The sequence below is a fragment of the Drosophila virilis genome, chromosome X, assembly GCF_030788295.1.
Source record: "Drosophila virilis strain 15010-1051.87 chromosome X, Dvir_AGI_RSII-ME, whole genome shotgun sequence".
NCBI classification, from domain to species: Eukaryota; Metazoa; Arthropoda; class Insecta; order Diptera; family Drosophilidae; genus Drosophila; species Drosophila virilis.
The window spans coordinates 10774688-10791726 of record NC_091543.1 but is presented as its reverse complement, the minus strand read 5'-3'; the positions used below and the strand labels follow the sequence as shown (position 1 = coordinate 10791726).

General features: G+C 45.0%; 6 protein-coding genes across 7 annotated transcripts; 3 read left to right on the top strand and 3 right to left on the bottom strand.

The window, feature by feature from the left end:
• Positions 1-380: 380 nt before the first annotated feature.
• On the top strand, positions 381-6023 carry LOC6633850 (uncharacterized). 2 transcript variants are annotated; one of them, XM_015169973.3, is made up of 2 exons: positions 381-2039; positions 5922-6023. In XM_015169973.3, exon 1 carries the CDS (start codon positions 493-495, stop codon positions 2026-2028), a length of 1536 nt encoding a protein of 511 aa, XP_015025459.1. In that variant the 5' UTR covers positions 381-492; the 3' UTR covers positions 2029-2039; positions 5922-6023. The 2 variants fall into 2 exon arrangements, with proteins under 2 accessions (XP_015025459.1, XP_002057202.1); XM_002057166.4 differs by lacking the exon at positions 5922-6023 and adding an exon at positions 5683-5826 and having other exon boundaries at positions 396-2039.
• LOC6633849 (glycolipid transfer protein) lies at positions 6010-7440 on the top strand. The gene is made up of 4 exons (XM_002057165.4): positions 6010-6151; positions 6232-6287; positions 6797-7054; positions 7134-7440. The coding sequence occupies exons 1-4, from the start codon at positions 6040-6042 to the stop codon at positions 7299-7301; spliced, it is 594 nt and encodes a 197-aa protein (XP_002057201.1). The 5' UTR covers positions 6010-6039; the 3' UTR covers positions 7302-7440.
• On the bottom strand, positions 7425-8135 carry LOC6633848 (uncharacterized). The gene is made up of 3 exons (XM_002057164.4): positions 8002-8135; positions 7834-7937; positions 7425-7772 (listed from the first exon to the last, which is right to left on the bottom strand). The coding sequence occupies exons 1-3, from the start codon at positions 8057-8059 to the stop codon at positions 7425-7427; spliced, it is 510 nt and encodes a 169-aa protein (XP_002057200.3). The 5' UTR covers positions 8060-8135.
• A 353-nt stretch (positions 8136-8488) lies between these two features.
• Grip128 (gamma-tubulin complex component 5) lies at positions 8489-12592 on the bottom strand. Its single transcript, XM_002057163.4, has 5 exons — positions 12353-12592; positions 11817-12290; positions 10929-11549; positions 8805-10875; positions 8489-8674 (listed from the first exon to the last, which is right to left on the bottom strand). The coding sequence occupies exons 1-5, from the start codon at positions 12425-12427 to the stop codon at positions 8631-8633; spliced, it is 3285 nt and encodes a 1094-aa protein (XP_002057199.1). The 5' UTR covers positions 12428-12592; the 3' UTR covers positions 8489-8630.
• A 74-nt stretch (positions 12593-12666) lies between these two features.
• Positions 12667-13425, top strand: Alg14 (ALG14, UDP-N-acetylglucosaminyltransferase subunit). The gene has a single exon (XM_002057162.3). The coding sequence runs from the start codon at positions 12750-12752 to the stop codon at positions 13335-13337; it is 588 nt and encodes a 195-aa protein (XP_002057198.1). The 5' UTR covers positions 12667-12749; the 3' UTR covers positions 13338-13425.
• A 186-nt stretch (positions 13426-13611) lies between these two features.
• Positions 13612-16926, bottom strand: mh (maternal haploid). The gene is made up of 4 exons (XM_002057161.4): positions 16703-16926; positions 16420-16623; positions 16028-16354; positions 13612-15963 (listed from the first exon to the last, which is right to left on the bottom strand). Exons 1-4 carry the CDS (start codon positions 16790-16792, stop codon positions 14263-14265), a joined length of 2322 nt encoding a protein of 773 aa, XP_002057197.1. The 5' UTR covers positions 16793-16926; the 3' UTR covers positions 13612-14262.
• Between the last annotated feature and the right edge of the window lie 113 nt (positions 16927-17039).

The following is a 17039-nucleotide window of genomic DNA, read 5'->3' as shown; positions in this document are numbered from 1 at the left end:
TAATTTTCATATATATTTTTTTTGTCACTCAGCAAACTGGTGCTATCTTAATAAGCAAGAATAAACAATTAAATGTCCTTCACAGTTACAGTTAATGCTCTCGAGCAATATGAAAAACCTAAAAAACAAATTAGGAACTTTTGTTAATTCGCTTAAATTTATTTATCAGAAATTGACATTTTTATTTTTGCATATTACAATCAATTCAAATTTAATTAAAACTACAGATTTAATTCATGCATTGCACATTGGGAACTTAACATAAATTATTAAAGGCGCTCTGTTAGTTTAAATAATATTTTAATTTTAATACTAACCGCTATCGTTTTGAAGCGCTCATCTCTAACAGCGCCCGTTGCTAACAGTGGCCATCTCTAACAGTGCCAACTCTTAACAGCTGTGTCACTTGCAGCTGTCAGCTGTTCTTTGCGTGTGTGGGTGTGTGAGTGTGCGTATGTTTGTGAGAGCTGTGACGCGCGCCGGCTGGGAGCAATGACCAGCTGCGTCGTCAGCGGCTGTAAGCGCGTCCATCACATTGAAGTGGAGCCACTGAAGGAAGCGGATAGGGTGGAGCACAGTCTGCTGCTGATCAAGGGTCGACTACAGCCGAGCTGTGCCAGCGCCAAGCAGCTGAGGGCGACACTCTCGCTGCGCCAGACACAACAGGAGCAGCTGACACAACTGTCCGCCGCTGGCGAATTCAAGCTGCTCTTCGATTTGGCTACAGAGGAATCACAGTCCAAGGAGCCACCAGTAAATTGTCAGTTGCAGTTGCGCTGCTGCAGCGGCGAGCGTTTGCTGCGATTTAGCTATCAGCCGCGGTGCAGCGCATATCGCGTGCAGCCGCTGTATCTGGTGTGTCGGGCCAGCGACGCGGAGCAGGAGGAGTCAGCGCTGGAGGCGGAGCGACGCTGCGCTCTGATCGATCTGAATTTGCGCCTGGTGCAGTGCATCTATGCGCATAAATTGAGCGCCGCCGGCTATACGAATCGCACATTTACATTGAACGGCGCCTGCCGCATCTTTTACTCGCAGTTGAGCTGCGCAACGGCGCGTGCCTGCAGCGAGGACGAGCTCTGGCAGCGCTTTGCCAGCGAGATACTCGCCTGCCCGGACTGGGGCCAGCAGCTGCAGCTGAAATTTGTCGCCTTTGTGGGCTGCACACGCTACAACGGCGCCGCGGTTGCGGCCAGCGGTGACTACTCCTACGCCAATATACGACGGCATCTGGAGGCGCACGCAGCGTTGGGCGGCGGCGGCTTGGCACTCTTTGGCAGCGGTCACTTTTATGCCTGGCCGCAACGGTTTTCCGAAATAGGCGACTGTATACGCAGCACGGAGCGCGTGGACGTGACCAGATTGCCGGACGAGAGCAACTATCGACGCACCTACGGCGGCGTCTATGCGAGCACCCTGGGCGCCGTTTGCCACGAGCTGGGCCATTGTTTCGATCTGGGCCACACCCAGGAGGGTGTCATGGGCCAGGGCTTTGACTATTTGAATCGCGTGCTCACCGTTGATCAGCCCACGGAGCATTTGCCGCAGCGCATTGTGTCCACGAGCACCGAGGCCGCCACATCTCTGGTGCGTCCACGTTTTACACAGCTGAAGCTGATGCAGCCGACGAGCAGCCAATTTCTGGACAACTATCACGCGCAGCGACGCAACGATAGCTTCTACTTTGCCCACAACTGCGCCGTCATTCTTGCCCAGCATCGCTGGCTGCGTGCCGGCCTGCAGGCGGCCAGCTTGGAGCAGCAGCCGCCGGTCCAGATTCAATTGCTGCCAGCCAGCGCCGAGATTGTCTCCAGCGTGCCATTGCGCCTTGTCGAGCTGCGCTGCAATCTCAACAGCCTGGTTGCCCACTACGAGGAGTTCGAGCAGGAGACGCATCGCTTCCAGCTGCCCGCGTCCCTCTGGCATCTGCTAGCCACACAGCGCACTCACTACGCCTTCGTCCTGACCATTGACGGCGACACCAAGCGCCTAGCCTTGGACTCAACAGCGCAGACCAAGCCAAGCAAGTAGCGACAATTCGGGTGAGTTGTAGAGCTATAATACTGACTGACTGATTGACATACTGACTGATTGACGGACTGACTGATTGACGGACTGACTGATTGACGGACGTACCAAAGATCAAAGCCACCATCAACTAGGCATCTGACCATCTTACTCTAATTACCTCATACACTTATACACTTTTGGGAACTTCCACTTGCAACTGTGGAAAATTGGTGGAAAACGATTGCATACAACTCTTTTCGCTTACCATTCCATCTGCTTTAAACTCTTTCTCGCAGATCTTTGTGTAAATTTACTAGAGACTTATTTCATGCTTTTCAGAAAACTCACACTGGGCTTCACCCCTTAAATAAATGGGATTTTGGTAAATCCACTTCGTAGGGTGAAAATGACACTTTTATATGAAGTTATGAAATTCTCATCTTCCACAATTATTTGATTGTTAAACAAATTTCTATTAGTTTTCCCGACTATTTTGTGTTTCCAGCTGTAATCTATTCTATGATTCATGATTACGGTATGTGGCTTGTAAATTAATTGCTGATTGCAGTAAAAATGTTGGCTGACAGTTTGATAGATGAGCACAGGGCGAAAATGATAAATGTTAAATGAGACAAAATTGCGCACAGTTATTTAAGAATTCAAATTTTTGAATAGTTCCATATCAAGAATTTTATTTTTGCTCTATAAAGCAGGTATTTTAGGAACTGGGTACTCTTAGCTTATTTGAACTTATTTATGAATCAGAGAAAAACTATATGATATATCTATTGGAATAGCATAAAATATATATATCTATTGGATCTGGAAACTTATATACTATTTAAATTGAATTATGAAATACTAAGGGAAAACTATATGTTGGAGTAGTATAAAATATATAATTATGCATCATGATTTATATATATATATATATATATATATATATATGTGTGTGTGTGTGTGTAAGTGTATGCAAGCATTTATGATTATATGTATGCGTGTATGTGTGTTTTCCACTACCAAACGCAGCCCTAGCTTATTTTTGCGCTGTGCTGCAAATTTAAATAAAACGAATTTTGACCAAGTGCTCTACTCCTCGATTCTCAAAAATGCAAGTAGGCTCTGCAGTTTTTCATGCTTAGCTAGTAGTGAAGTGTTTTTTTTTTTTTTTTTTGGTATTTTTGTTGTTGTTGTTTTTTGGTTGCTGTTTTTTTTTTGTATGTATGTATGTATGTATATATATGTACGTAAGTATGTACGTATTTATGTACGTATGTATGTACGTATATATGTATATATGTACGTACGTATGTATGTACGTGTGTATGTATGTACGCATGTATGTACGTATGTATGTATATATGTATGTATATGTGTACGTACGTATGTATGTACGTATGTATGTACGTATGTATGTACGTATGTATGTACGTATATATGTACGTACGTATGTATGTACGTATGTATGTACGTATGTATGTACGTATGTATGTATATGTGTACGTACGTATGTATGTACGTATGTATGTACGTATGTATGTACGTATGTATGTACGTATATATGTACGTACGTATGTATGTACGTATGTATGTACGTATGTATGTATGTACGTATGTATGTACGTATGTATGTATATGTGTACGTACGTATGTATGTACGTATGTATGTACGTATGTATGTACGTATGTATGTATATGTGTACGTACGTATGTATGTATATACGTATGTATGTACGTATGTATGTACGTATGTATGTACGTATATATGTACGTATGTATGTACGTATGTATGTACGTATGTATGTACGTATGTATGTACGTATATATGTACGTACGTATGTATGTACGTATGTATGTACGTATGTATGTATATGTGTACGTACGTATGTATGTACGTATGTATGTACGTATGTATGTACGTATGTATGTACGTATATATGTACGTACGTATGTATGTACGTATGTATGTACGTATGTATGTATATGTGTACGTACGTATGTATGTACGTATGTATGTACGTATGTATGTACGTATGTATGTACGTATGTATGTATATGTGTACGTACGTATGTATGTATATACGTATGTATGTACGTACGTATGTATATACGTACGTATGCATGAATGTATGTATGTGTGTGTGTATGTATGTACGTATGTATGTATGAACGTGTGTATGTACATCTATATGTATGCATGTGTACATGTACATATATAAGTATTCGGGCATGTATTCATACATGTACGCATGTACAAACATACATACATTTATATGCAAATTTCATCCGATTTTCACGAGGTTTGGCTCTTTGTTCATGGTTTGTTCTCTAGATCAACTTAGCAACAATATATTTTACGATCATTCATAAGTACAGACCAAAGATATTATAAGCAATATTTATTTTGTCTCGGGGCAGACACAAGCCAGCACTTTTTAAGAGCGTCAATTAACCATATTTTTATATTATATGTTGATCAGAAATAAGCATTTAAAGATCCCAATCCAGACTATACGAATACATTCCCTGAAAAGGTTTCGTTATCGTGGAACAGATACATTCGTAATTGGTGTGACGAAACGCTTCGGGAAGCCCATCAAGATATTAGAGGGGAAAAAAAAACACGGTCCTGCCTCAATGATAGCACAGGCTAATTACATTGTGAATCATGCTGGGACATGAATGTGCCATATAATGGCCATCAACCGCTTTTGGATGATTCATGTGCGAAGTTCTTGAGCCAACAAGTGCTGCATGGCTTATCAACACTGACTGTCGAACCGTCAAACTGTCGAACTGCTGTCGAGCTGTATCAGAGTTCGATTAGAGCACGCGATTTGGAGCCAACTAGATACAGACACACACACACACACACACTGTTGACTATTGACTGAGAGGGAGACACTGTAATAATCGGAGACTGGTTTTGTTGGTTAACCCAAACTGAACCTGAGCCAAGCTGCCAGCCTCGAGAGAGTCTGGGAGAGACTCTCAAGACTCTCGCATCGATCGTTGTCTATGTCAAATGGGTTAAGCTTGGCTACGTTGTCAGCATGGCTGCACAGTGGGGCAAACAAGCGCTTGTATTATCAAAATATTAAAAAAAAACTTAACTTAGCCTGTCTACATACTCTTACCGGTTATATACCTTTTCCAACCGATTTGTTTCTGTTTGATATATATATATATATATATACAGTAGTCCGATGTCAACAAAGACCGATCAGCTATATGATAAGTAGAATTGAACATTTAAGCGAAAAGAAACACGCGACTGATCAAGAATAGGCATATATATAAGCTATGGCTCGCACATCTGTGCGATATACCCACAATGATGTCATATTAGATTGGGATTAACGTGACTCACGGTCGATTCAAGTATGTTAATCATATAGCTTAAGCAAAGTGATTAAGTCAATAATTTTTTAATTGCTGCAGAGAACTACAAAAACGAGGTACTTAGAGCTAAATATATGTAGGTACAGTTTTGTTGTCTTGTTGCCGTGCATTTGTCACACTGTGCAGCCGCGTTTGCTGACGCGTTGTTTGAAATGAAAAGGCAAAAAAAAAAAAACAAATCAACTCGTCTTACTGTGACTTTAACGTATTTGCCGTGCTTTATTTCAATTAATTTAACTATATTTTTTTGTTGTCGTTGTTTTTGCTGTTAAGATGGGCGAAACACGGCCGCCGCGCTGGCAGTTCGATAATGAAAATACTTTGATAGAAACAAGAAACAGAGACAACTACAAAAAAAAAAAAAAAAAAAACAGCACAATATTTGGCAAAAGGCGCTGATAAGATAAACAAATATTACAACAAAATCTATTGCCAAAGGCAAGAGACGCGAGAAACCTCAACACAAGCTATTGAAAGTGCGCCGCCAGCTTTTGCTTTCATTCATATTTCAGAGCTCGAAAGGCCCGGAACAACAGCTCGAAGATCTAGCCCTACAAGTTAATAATAGAACAATAATAATTATAATAATAGTAATAATAATAATAATAATAATAATAATACGTGATAATCATGGTGGATGCGCGCATACAGTTCAAAGCCTTGAAAGGCTTTCCCAATGCCGCCGACAAAATCGAGACTCAAACATTTTTGAATGCGGCCAAGGAAATTGTCACAGTCATCGGTAAGTTTAGAACAGATCGATCACTCTAACTGTTTAAATATCTTCATATATATATATACTTATTATCTAAATGCCCACAGAAACATTTGGTAAGCTCTTTACGCCCGTCATCAGCGATATGAATGGCAATATAAATGTAAGTACGAAATGATTGTATATTTTGCTATTTTCTCTAATGTATAATGTTCAAGTCAGCCCGAATAACCAAACGAATAAGTGAATATAAAAATAATTGAATTTGAACCGTCGGCCTTCCGCTAGCCAGTCCGACGTAAAGCACACTTTCAAATAATATTATTGTTTTTGTTTTAATTCTTTGATATATAAAATATTCAAATCAGATCGAATTAAAACAAATTAATTGAATATACAAAAATTGAATTTGAACCGTCGACCTTCCGCTAGCCAGTCCGACGTAAAGCTTACTTTAAAAAAATATTTATGCTTTTGATTTAATACTTTGATATATAAAATATTCAAATCAGATCGAATTAAAGCAAATTAAATAAGTGAATAAAAATTGAATTTGAACCGGCGACCACCCGCTAGCCAGTCCAACGTAACGCCCACATTTAACACGAAACTCTTTTATATATGCATACAATTTAATTTTGTTTTTATCATATTTGTTCTTTCCATGCACAGAAACTAACCAAGGTGTACGGCACGGATGTGCTGAAATATCAGTATCTGGAGGACATGATTGTGTTGAACGTGAACGTGGATGATTTTGCGGCAAATGCGCTGCTCTGGCTAAAGCGTGGACTCCAACTGATCTGCACCTTCTTCGAGAACATCTACAATGATGCACAGAAAGCGGAGCCGCTCAAGCCGCATCTGCAAGATGCCTACGAGCGCACCCTGAAGCCCTACCATGGCTTCATAGTGCAGAGCACCATCAAGGTAATGTGGCCGCAGAGACCAAGAGAGAGAGAGACAGAGAGAGAGAGTTGACTTTAATATGCCACAATTGCATTTACAGATCATCTACAGCTGGGTGCCCACGCGCAGCCAGCTGCTCGGCCAGGGTGCTGCACAGCTGGAGAATATCGAGGTGCTGACCAGCTATTTGCCCGCAATGCGTTCGCAACTGGATCGCATCGATGCGCTGCTGAAGGCCCACAATTTGGACGATGCGCGCAAGGTGTGATCAGATGAGTTGGTGCTGCCAAGCCTTTCGCCCGCTTCCTTTAGCCTTAGTGTAGCCTATTTAGTATGGATATATGCTATGATATATAATGTTTAAGTTCTAATTTCAAATGCCACATAAACTTTAATATGCACCTAGACGTGACTCAGGCCGGTTTTGCGACTCCCTTTTGGCGCTGGCCAGGCGCCAGACATGGTGTAGAAGCGCCGATAGCACCTCCAGTGCCATCAGCACGAATTGCACATTCGTCAGGAATGCCAGCCAACGGCTGGCGAAGACAACAGCCAAACGCAAATAGACCAGTGCCGGCAGCAGCACACAGGGAGTCAGCGTCAGCAGCAGCCACATGGTCGTCGCATCCGTGCACAGATTGATCGAGTAGCTGGCATGGAGGCGCATCCACTCAGTGCCCACTGCCAGCACATAGGCCAGCAGCATGGCCAGGCCCGTATAGTTCCACAGCATATGCGACTACAAGAAAGTAACCTTTTTTAATATACCAGCTATGCAGCGCATTCTGTCGGAGACTCACCCAAATGATCAGGTGTAGCAAGTAGCTGATAGCCCAGATGATCGTCACATAGACATTGGCCTGCAGCAGCATTTGCAGCAATAAATTAGCATGTTGCCACATTACTAAATATAATTATATATATATATATATATATTATGTACACTTTAGTTAGCAACATAGACTCACATGGCAGTCCATTCTGGTAGTAGTTGCTGCTGCTCCTAATCTCCGTGTCCGTTTCCATACTTAGTCAGCACAGTGGTTAAACTAACGAATGGTGTTTTGAACCGTTTTTTGTTTTTTTTTTTTGCCCTGGTTGCCAGGACAACAATGTGCAATGTTTATATATAAGCTGTTTCATCCCTTTTGTAGAGTTAAGCGGCTTCTAGAAATTCAAAAGTTAACCGCCAATGTGTGGCCATCTGGCAGCACTAAAAATATCCTTAAGCAAAACACTTTGGCAATTTATCGACTTATCGATTTGGCGTTGCCACAATTATATTTTAACAGTAAATAATAAAAGAAACAAATCAGTGTTGGCAGTTCCAAAAAACTAGCTAAATCCAATGTTAAAAATAGCTAAAATCAAAAGAAAGCTAAGTCGGTAACAATTTTCAGCTTTTTTCGGCTGACATGCTTTGAAAACTTGTACTTAACAATTAAAACGCATTGCTTTAAGCTAAAAACATTTGAATTTAGTTAAAACTTTGTTATGCTATATATACATTATTTTCATTAGACATATTTAACAATTTGTGAGATTTAAAAAACATTTTTAGATGAAGATTACGTATAATTAACTACATCTACGCTGTTCAACAGGGCAGGCTCGAATTGATGGCCACTTCCAGGGAATTTACTGCAAATAGACAGAGACAGCAAAACGGCCACAACGAAAGCGTGTGAGAGAGAGAGAGAGAGAGAGAGGAAGAGCGAAAGGGAGAGAGTGATTAGTTTGCGGATTTTTCGATAGATAGAATAAGACTTACAGAACTTATAATCGTGCTTGTAGACCAGAGCCGTGAGTATGCTGCCCAACATTTGATGGCAGCGTATATAGGTGCCCTCGATTTCACCCACCTGGTTGAGCGCCAGATATTCCATGGCCTTGGTACACTCATTGATATCCGAATGGGAATTGGTTGTCTTCTCCAGGCTTAGATCATCGTATTCAAAGCTCAAGTCCAGACTGAGCGCGTGGGATGCATTTAGATAGTTGCCGCAGCTATTCCATTCCATGTCGAGCACAAATACCAGATGGAATATCTGCTCCAGCGCCGTGCAAAACTCCTCAAAGTCTTCGGTCAGCAGACAATGATTGGCCAAGCACATCAGATACTCGTGATGCAATTTGGCCAGTTCACGTATGGTGCCAATTTTCTTTAGCTGCTCATCGAACTGCCCTCCAATGGCCTGCATGACATGGGTGCAGAGATGTGTGTGCAGGCTGTTGATTAAATAGATCAGCCAGAAACGTAACATTTCCAGACGGCGCACCGTTAGACCCAGCAGATCAAGCGGCCCGTATACATCTTTGGGTTCACGGCGTATGAAATGCATATTCTCCAGCTTCCAGGCGGCCCACTTGACCTTCAGCATGAGACGCCAAATGTTATTGTAGTATGCCATATGTTTCTCGGTTATGATGCGGGATAGAGCCGGTGGCATTATATATACCATGCCAATGGCATCCAGTGCCTCGTACACCTTGCTGGACTGTGAGTGCGATTGTGAGATTAGCTCCACATACAGCTCGCAGGCCATGCTCGGATAGTGTGCGTCGAGAATGTCGTAAAGCTCCGTGGTTAGCTGCGATGAACGCGCCCACCTCTGGCCGGATTCGATTTGGCGAAAGAGGCTAGTATAGAATGGATACATCAGATAGTCGGCCTCCAACATGAGTATGTGGCGCAAAAAGCGCACATGATCGCCCAGCTGCAGCTCCTCGCGATACCAGCGCATCACATACACATTGGCCAAATCGCAGCGCTGCCGAAGCACACGGCCCAATGCGCGGGGCAGCAATTGCGGCAGCTTCAGCGTGGTGCACTGCTCGAGTGCTTCAATAATATCGAGCAGCTGCACCGGCGGCGTGGTCTGCTCCATGTGAATTTGTTGGTCATGGGCACGTCTAATGTGCTGTGTGAATAGACCCATAATCTCGGTGTTGCCCAGCTTGCCGGTGTTTTTAAGCAGCTGTTCGTCGTGTTGCTTCAGTTCCAGACGTGCCAGCTCCTGGACGCTGGCACGCCGTCGACCCACTGGATGTACGCCGCTGTTGCCGAAGCTCTGGAGCTCGTTGAAGAGCTGCTTGGTCAGATCCGAGTGCAGTGGGCCCAGCTGTTGACTGGTATTAACCAAGTCGCCCAGCAGGCCAATGCTGGCCAGCAGATCCTGCGTCTCACCGGACTCCAGGGCATACGTTATGAGCAGCTTATAGAAGGCACAGCCTTGCAGCTCGTCGAGAATCGCTTGATGCGACGCATCAGCGTCTGGTGGCAGACAACGCTCGCGTATGCCTTGGCCAGCGGCCACCCAATCTTCTCGACAGAATTCCACAATATACTCGTCGCAACAGTCAGCCAGCTGGGCGTGGCGCCACCAATTGTCACTGATATCGCAGTAGCGCTTCAGTGTGATTAGCAGCAGCGCTGTGGCCATCTTCTGGTGCGGCACATGCACCCTGGTGTGCTTGTAGAGCTGTGTCAGCAGATAGGCGCTTCGCAAATGCGCCGGCGCCTGGACAACGGCATCAGATGCCAGCAATTGAAGCTGCTGCAGCTGCTGAAACTCGTCGTTCATGTGCCGTATAAAGTATATTAGTGTTAGGTTCGACTCCGGCTTGCCAGCGGCCTTGTCCAGCAATCGCCGCTCAAAGGCCAACAAACGCTGAACGATGGGCTGTATCAGATCGCGCAGGCCGACGGCAAAGCACTCCAGGGTGCCAGTGCTGGGCACATAGCTGGTGGGCAGTGTTAGCTCCTTGATCAGTTGACGCAGCTGGTGCATGGCCCGCATGGCCGGCAGCACCTCGTCCTCCAGTGTAATCTTGAGTATGCCCTAAGTATAGAATAGATATAAAATACGAACTACCTGAGCAAAACACAACTCACACTGCTGACGCTACAGATGGATACATTCGGGCGCACCTTGATCTGCATCTGCGTTCGCTGCTCCGGCTGCACCTCGAAAAAGCAACAGTTGGCCGGCTCGAAGAACATGAAGATTATCTCGCGTAGCAGGCAGGTCTCGGTGACGGTATTGGGCAACGAATGCCTGAGCAGGCCGCGCACATGTCTATTCAAATGCTGGACATGGGCAATGGCAAAGTTGGCGCACGCGTCGTTTGTCGGGGTCAGTGTGTGAATCTTAATGTCCTGGCGCCACCAATGTGCATGGATCGTTCTGGCCAAATGGTTGGCATCAAATATGCTATATATGTACGGCATCTGCTTTTGCGGTGGCTGCAGCGCCGGCAGCTTTGGCAGCGTACACCAATTGGGCCGCGTTTGGATGCCGCTGAACGATATGGACATCGGTTGCGTTATGCGAAAGACTTTCCTTGGCCGTCCGGCTGTGGGCTGCGGCAGTGGCACAAACGTGTTGGTGCCGCTTGGATAATTTTGGCTTTTGGCATACACCTCGGCCATGTTCTTCTGATCCAAGCTCGTCTTGGAATCCTGCGGCTCTTCGTATTGTGAGCTCTCCTCGCTGCTAGTCTCATCGGTCCAATCCTGCAAGTGCATAGAGAAGAAATCAATCAAACCGGAGTTCAATCTGTAAAAGCTGTAAAGAAATTCCCCCAAGTGATAAACGACGCGTTCAGACAGACGGACATGGGTAGTTCGACTTAGCTCGTCGCCCTCTATGTGGTCGGAAATGCTCCCTTTCCCTTTGGAGGAAAAGGGATTTTAAGATATGGAGGGTAAACAATAGTATTTGCCAACGCTTCCCAGTCGTGACTGGTTAAGTGATAATAGATGTCCTTTTGGAGCACCTACGCTTAGGCTGCTGTCACTGCCGTAGCTTTCGCTGGGTAGTGTTATAAAGTCCTTGCTTAGTAGTGCCACCCAATCGATGTTCGTTTCTGCAAGGTTGGGTTGTGGCAGCTCTTCGGCTTCATCGGTATCTGGCGCCGTTTTGAGGGCATCTTTAATGGCCAACAGACGCTCATGCATACGGTTTCTGTTGCGTCGCATCGTCTGGATGGGCTCGTGTGTCATGTGGAGCAAGAAATCGAGCAGAGAATATTGCACATCCACCTCGTAATGCTCCCTCCACGACTCATGATTCATTATCAGCGTGCTCAGGTGACGCACAGCCTCCGCCTGGTTCAGCATACCCTCATAGTGAAACCGCTCGACCATGTTGTCGATGGAGCGGCGCACCTGATGGCTGTTGGTGCTCAGGAAGCGATGGTTGCGTATCTTGTGCACTGCGTATTGCATCAGCGAGCGTCTCTCCGATGTGGTGAACTGGCAAAAACGAAAGGCAAACGCATTAATAGCCGGAAACTAATTATGTTTATTGGACTTACGCCGGCACCAGCTAAGCACTTCACCAGCTTTTCCACATTCTGCAGAACAGCCTCGTTGCGTGGATCTTCAGACATTCTTTATACTGTGTTGCTGTCGAAGCCGCTGCGCTGTTGCTTAAAATGTGTGCACATTAGTAAACAAAAATGAAAAATTGCAACAAATGTTGTGCTTCGTTCAAGCTATTTAAATTGTGCATATTTTCAATGTGACCAGACCCTGTGCAATTGCCAAAAACCAAGCTATACATGTACTTCGCCAGCACACATAGAGTAGCCAGACTTTGACTTTCTTAAGTATGCAGTGTGACCAAAATATTTTATTACAAAAAGGTAAACAAACCGAAATACACGAACTTTCTCACCTATTTTGTTTTTAAATTAATTTTGAGCACCAAACATGTGCCGGATAAGCAAAGCTACCGCTGAAACGAGTGCACATCCCATCTATATTATACTCGGCTCGGGCGGACACACGGCCGAAATGTGTAAAATCAATCAGGCCCTGCTGCAGCCCAACAATCCCCAGACGCACAACAGGCCGGTACGTTACATTGTGGCCAACAGCGACGACACCTCCAAGCGGCAAATGCGCGCCGCCCTGCCCGCGACAAAGGACAGCGACTTTATCAGTGTGCCGCGCAGCCGAAGCGTGGGCCAGAGCTGGCCGAGCAGCGTATTCACAACACTGTGGGCATTGCTCTGGAGCTGCTGGCTCATTTGGCGCGACCGGCCGCAGCTGGTGCTGTGCAATGGTCCGGGCACTTGTGTGCCCTACTGCTATGCGGCCTACATGTGGCGTCTGCTCGGCTGCCTGCCCGCCCACAGCAAGATCGTGTTTGTGGAGAGCTATTGCCGGGTCGAAACGCTCTCGCTGAGCGGCCGCCTTCTGTTGCCACTGGTGGACATGTTTGTTGTCCATTGGCCAGCGCTGGCTACACGCTATGCCCACAAGCCTAATCTGCGCTATTTTGGCAGACTTCTGTAAGATCAAAAGCAATAGAACCAAAATACCTGTACATATGCCTTGTAAACCGATATTCCATAGAGTTCCTTCCAATAAAGTATAAATCCAATGTGCAGCTCTCTTTTGGCATACCCAATGTAAACAGTTGGCTTGGCTCTAGGTGTATTTAAGTGAATCGATCGAGCACGTTGCTGCTTATGTTTTATCCTGATTCCAAGTGCAGCTGCGAGCTCCCGCTGCCACCCAGCACGATGGACCATATAATAAGTAGAATAGAAGGAAACCAATCGGAACATACATTTTCAACACTTTACTAAAACATTCATTTTTCAATTTATATATGCCCGTTCTACTGAAAATATAACATGCCTTGGATATTTTCACATAGAACATGCGGGCTACATTTTGTTTTTTATCCTAAAATTTGCAGCCTCGAAACATAGTTGGATAAATCCAATGTTTGGGGCCCAATTTATTTATGCCTTATGGCTGAGTCTACGGGAAAAGGTTTTATTTTTAAGCATACCATTCGATATAAGAATAAAAGTTTCGGTTCATAATTAAAATCAAATTTGAGTTAAGACCCAAGTCCATCAATCGATGAGCGAATACTCTTCAAGATATGACATACATTTTACGAACAGACAACAGCAAGCTAATCAGATCGACCTAATAATATTAATACACGACGTTACAATTGAATAATCGAGACATATTGTATAGTAAACTAAAAGTTCTGTTAAAACTAGTTTCATAGCAACAAAAATATAATATTAAGAATAATATTTAAATTAGGAAAACAAAATATTTGTATGGGCCGCAAACGGAACCCAGAACTTAACTGCAGAAACAACTAACTAATGACTAATAACTAGAACTAAAAATAGGAGTAACATTCATGACAATTTAGCCATGGGGCATGTTTCAGAGTATAGTAGAAATAATCCTAGCGCGACTTGCGCTTGCAGAGCTTGCGATGTGCCTCAATTTGATGGCCGAGCAACTCCTGACCACACTTGGGACACTCGCTGGTCTGCTTGTAGAGATTGCGCTGGCGTATCTGACGCGGCGTCATTTCATTCTCACTGGCCCTGGCCGAATCACTGGACGAGCTGAGATCTAGTGCAGCGATTTCAGCGTCTGTATAGCCGGAGCTCTTCAGTATTTGACGCTGTGTTGTCCGTGGCTTACGTTTGCCTGCCGTTGCTTTGGGCTTATTAATGCTGTGGCTGTTGCCGGGTAAATGGGAATTCTTGTTTATAGTTGGCGGCAGCACTTTAATGGTAATGCTGCAGCCTTCCAGATGATTGGCAAATTCGGAGCGTTTCATTTTCTCAAAGCATATGGGACAGCTGGTTATATCGTTGCCCTCATCGTACTGATAACGCGAACTGCATGGCACCACATCGTTTTCGAGCTGGAACTCCTGCAGCAGCGTATCCTCGCCGAATAAATCATCAATGATGGACTGATCGGCTAGCTCAGCGGCCGCAGTTAGTTCATCGCCAGCATCATCTGCCCCATCATCGTATTCATCATCGATCATGACAATATCATCGTCGCTATAAAGCGATTCCTCCTCCATGACCTCGCGCTTGATGTTGATGGTGCGCTCATGGCTTGTCAGTTTTGGTTTTGGTTTCGATTCCGGTTTCGGTTGCGTCTTGATCTTGTTGGCTGCAGCTGCAGGTTGGGTTACTGGCTGCTCGGACAGATCATCCTCGCTGTCTGAAATGTTAATGACGGGCGCAACAACATCGCGCACCATAACATCCTCATCGTAGGACTCCCAGCTGATAAGATCTTCGGAAACGCGACGACGCTTGTTTGGATTTTCCGACTTGTATGGCACGGGCTTTGTTGGCTCAGTTTTAACGGTTTCGCTGGCAAATCGCTTGGACCACACATCGCGCAAATGGTTGCGATTAACATTATTTGGCACCTGGCCGGAATTACCACTCCGATTGCCATTTGTCATGCTGTAGCCCTGACCCTCCATACTGCTATTAAGTGAATTGTTTTTGTTAACGCGCTTGCCCTCCTCTTCGCTGCTATCTTCGATGAGATCCTTGAAGCCGATTATATTGCCGCGCCTCTTTTTGCTAGCGTTCGTCTGCATGACATCAAACGGTTTGCTCGATACGCCTGGATAAGAAGTGGGCGGGAATGCGCCAGGCAAACCCAGAGCTGGTTGCACCTGCGGCAGTAGGTTAACCGATGTCCTTGGTTTACCAAAATACTTGCGTATATCATCACCGGTTGTGGTGTCATTTTTCATCCTGGTCGTATACTTGGACGTTGGCTTTGAGGGCTTTTTGGCGGCCGATTTGGCTGGCTCGCTTTTCTTTTCAAAGGTGCCGCCACACTCGCGCTGATGCTTGGCCCACCACTGATCGCTGGGTCCGGGCGCACGGTTCGATGTGCGCTTGACCCAACCCTGAAAGGGATTGTGATACTGGCAGATGCCATTGCAGCGCCAGATGTGCGTCTTATAGGCGTCCACCTCATCGTGAAAGGTATGATAGACGGTTATATTGGTGCCAGCCACTTTGTTAATAATGCCCATAATTCGTTTAAAGTTCGGTCCATGTCCGCCATTTCCCTCGCGTATGTTGAGCACAAAGCAATAGGCATGAATCATCTCGTGCTGCAAGGCAAGCCAGAGCAATTGATGAATAGACCAGGACAGATGCGAGTGCATAGACACTTACCAGCAGAGTCTCAACCAAATCCTTGCGCGGACGCAGCTTCAGCAGCGGCTCACTGAGTCGTATGATCACCTCCTTGACGAAACGATTGCCGCGCTGATAGCAAATGCCCGCACAGGAATACATGCGCTTGCTCCACTCAACAACGACAGCGCCCAGACGCCGCTGGAAAAACTTCTGATCGAAGCGCACAAACATGGCGAATATATCGGGCGTTGGATCAACTAGTTCCCATTCCGGATGCACTAGATTCTGTGTCTGATCCAGATAGTTGTCGTGAGCAGCTCGCGGCGGGCTGGGCGCCTTCATGAGCTCCTTACTTGGCTCGCGCTGCATAGCGTTAGATGAGCATAAGCAGCTGTGTAATATGATATGGATATATACTTAATACTTACGCGTGGTGGGGGCTTCTTGTTTGAGTGTTTCTTATTATTGTTATTGCCAGTTTTGCTCATGTCGAGGGCAAAGATGCTGACGCCTTCATTGCCAACGCTCTCATCGCAGCTGACGTCTGCATCCGCGGCATTCATTTCGGCCTGCAGCTTTAGCGCCAACTGAAAGTCGGCATCATCTTCAGCCGAGCTCTGTGTCAACTTTGTCTATTCAAAAATACACATTTTTTAGTTGTTTTTTCTTTTTTCGAGCTTGTCTGGCAAAGCGAATTGCGTTGTTACTTACGGGCGCTGAGCTGGGCTCGCTGTCGGATATATCGCCATCGAGCTGCTGCTGCAGCTTCAGTGCAAATAAAAAGTCTGGATCATCAGACATATTGCATGCAATCTAAATTCAGTTAACGCAGCCGAGCACAAATGCCGCAAGTTCTTTAAAATTCTGCACAAATTCGCGGCCAGAACCCAGCTGTTCTCTGCGGTTTGTCTGGCAGCACTGCGCAATTAAACAATTGCGTTGCTCGCAGTTAGATAAGAAAAGATATCGATGTGTTTGCTGCCAGACTGGTTAAAAATCAAATATTAGTATAAATATATATATATTTGTTTTTAAATTTTAAAACGAC

What these genes read in the sequence shown, in the direction of transcription:
- Alg14 (XM_002057162.3), top strand. Translation starts at nt 12,750, where the DNA reads ATGTGCCGGATAAGCAAAGCTACCGCTGAAACGAGTGCACATCCCATC.
- Grip128 (XM_002057163.4), bottom strand. Translation starts at nt 12,427, where the DNA reads ATGTCTGAAGATCCACGCAACGAGGCTGTTCTGCAGAATGTGGAAAAG. An exon ending in CCATCTGTAGCGTCAGCAGT is followed by an intron (nt 10,876 to 10,928) that starts GTGAGTTGTGTT and finishes TTCTATACTTAG; the next exon opens with GGCATACTCAAGATTACACT. An exon ending in CAAGCACGATTATAAGTTCT is followed by an intron (nt 8,675 to 8,804) that starts GTAAGTCTTATT and finishes GTCTATTTGCAG; the next exon opens with TAAATTCCCTGGAAGTGGCC.
- LOC6633848 (XM_002057164.4), bottom strand. Translation starts at nt 8,059, where the DNA reads ATGGAAACGGACACGGAGATTAGGAGCAGCAGCAACTACTACCAGAAT. An exon ending in CTACCAGAATGGACTGCCAT is followed by an intron (nt 7,938 to 8,001) that starts GTGAGTCTATGT and finishes AATTATATTTAG; the next exon opens with TAATGTGGCAACATGCTAAT. An exon ending in TGCTACACCTGATCATTTGG is followed by an intron (nt 7,773 to 7,833) that starts GTGAGTCTCCGA and finishes ACTTTCTTGTAG; the next exon opens with TCGCATATGCTGTGGAACTA.
- mh (XM_002057161.4), bottom strand. Translation starts at nt 16,792, where the DNA reads ATGTCTGATGATCCAGACTTTTTATTTGCACTGAAGCTGCAGCAGCAG. An exon ending in GCGAGCCCAGCTCAGCGCCC is followed by an intron (nt 16,624 to 16,702) that starts GTAAGTAACAAC and finishes ATTTTTGAATAG; the next exon opens with ACAAAGTTGACACAGAGCTC. An exon ending in ACAAGAAGCCCCCACCACGC is followed by an intron (nt 16,355 to 16,419) that starts GTAAGTATTAAG and finishes AACGCTATGCAG; the next exon opens with CGCGAGCCAAGTAAGGAGCT.
- LOC6633850 (XM_015169973.3), top strand. Translation starts at nt 493, where the DNA reads ATGACCAGCTGCGTCGTCAGCGGCTGTAAGCGCGTCCATCACATTGAA.
- LOC6633849 (XM_002057165.4), top strand. Translation starts at nt 6,040, where the DNA reads ATGGTGGATGCGCGCATACAGTTCAAAGCCTTGAAAGGCTTTCCCAAT. An exon ending in ATATGAATGGCAATATAAAT is followed by an intron (nt 6,288 to 6,796) that starts GTAAGTACGAAA and finishes TTCCATGCACAG; the next exon opens with AAACTAACCAAGGTGTACGG. An exon ending in TAGTGCAGAGCACCATCAAG is followed by an intron (nt 7,055 to 7,133) that starts GTAATGTGGCCG and finishes TTGCATTTACAG; the next exon opens with ATCATCTACAGCTGGGTGCC.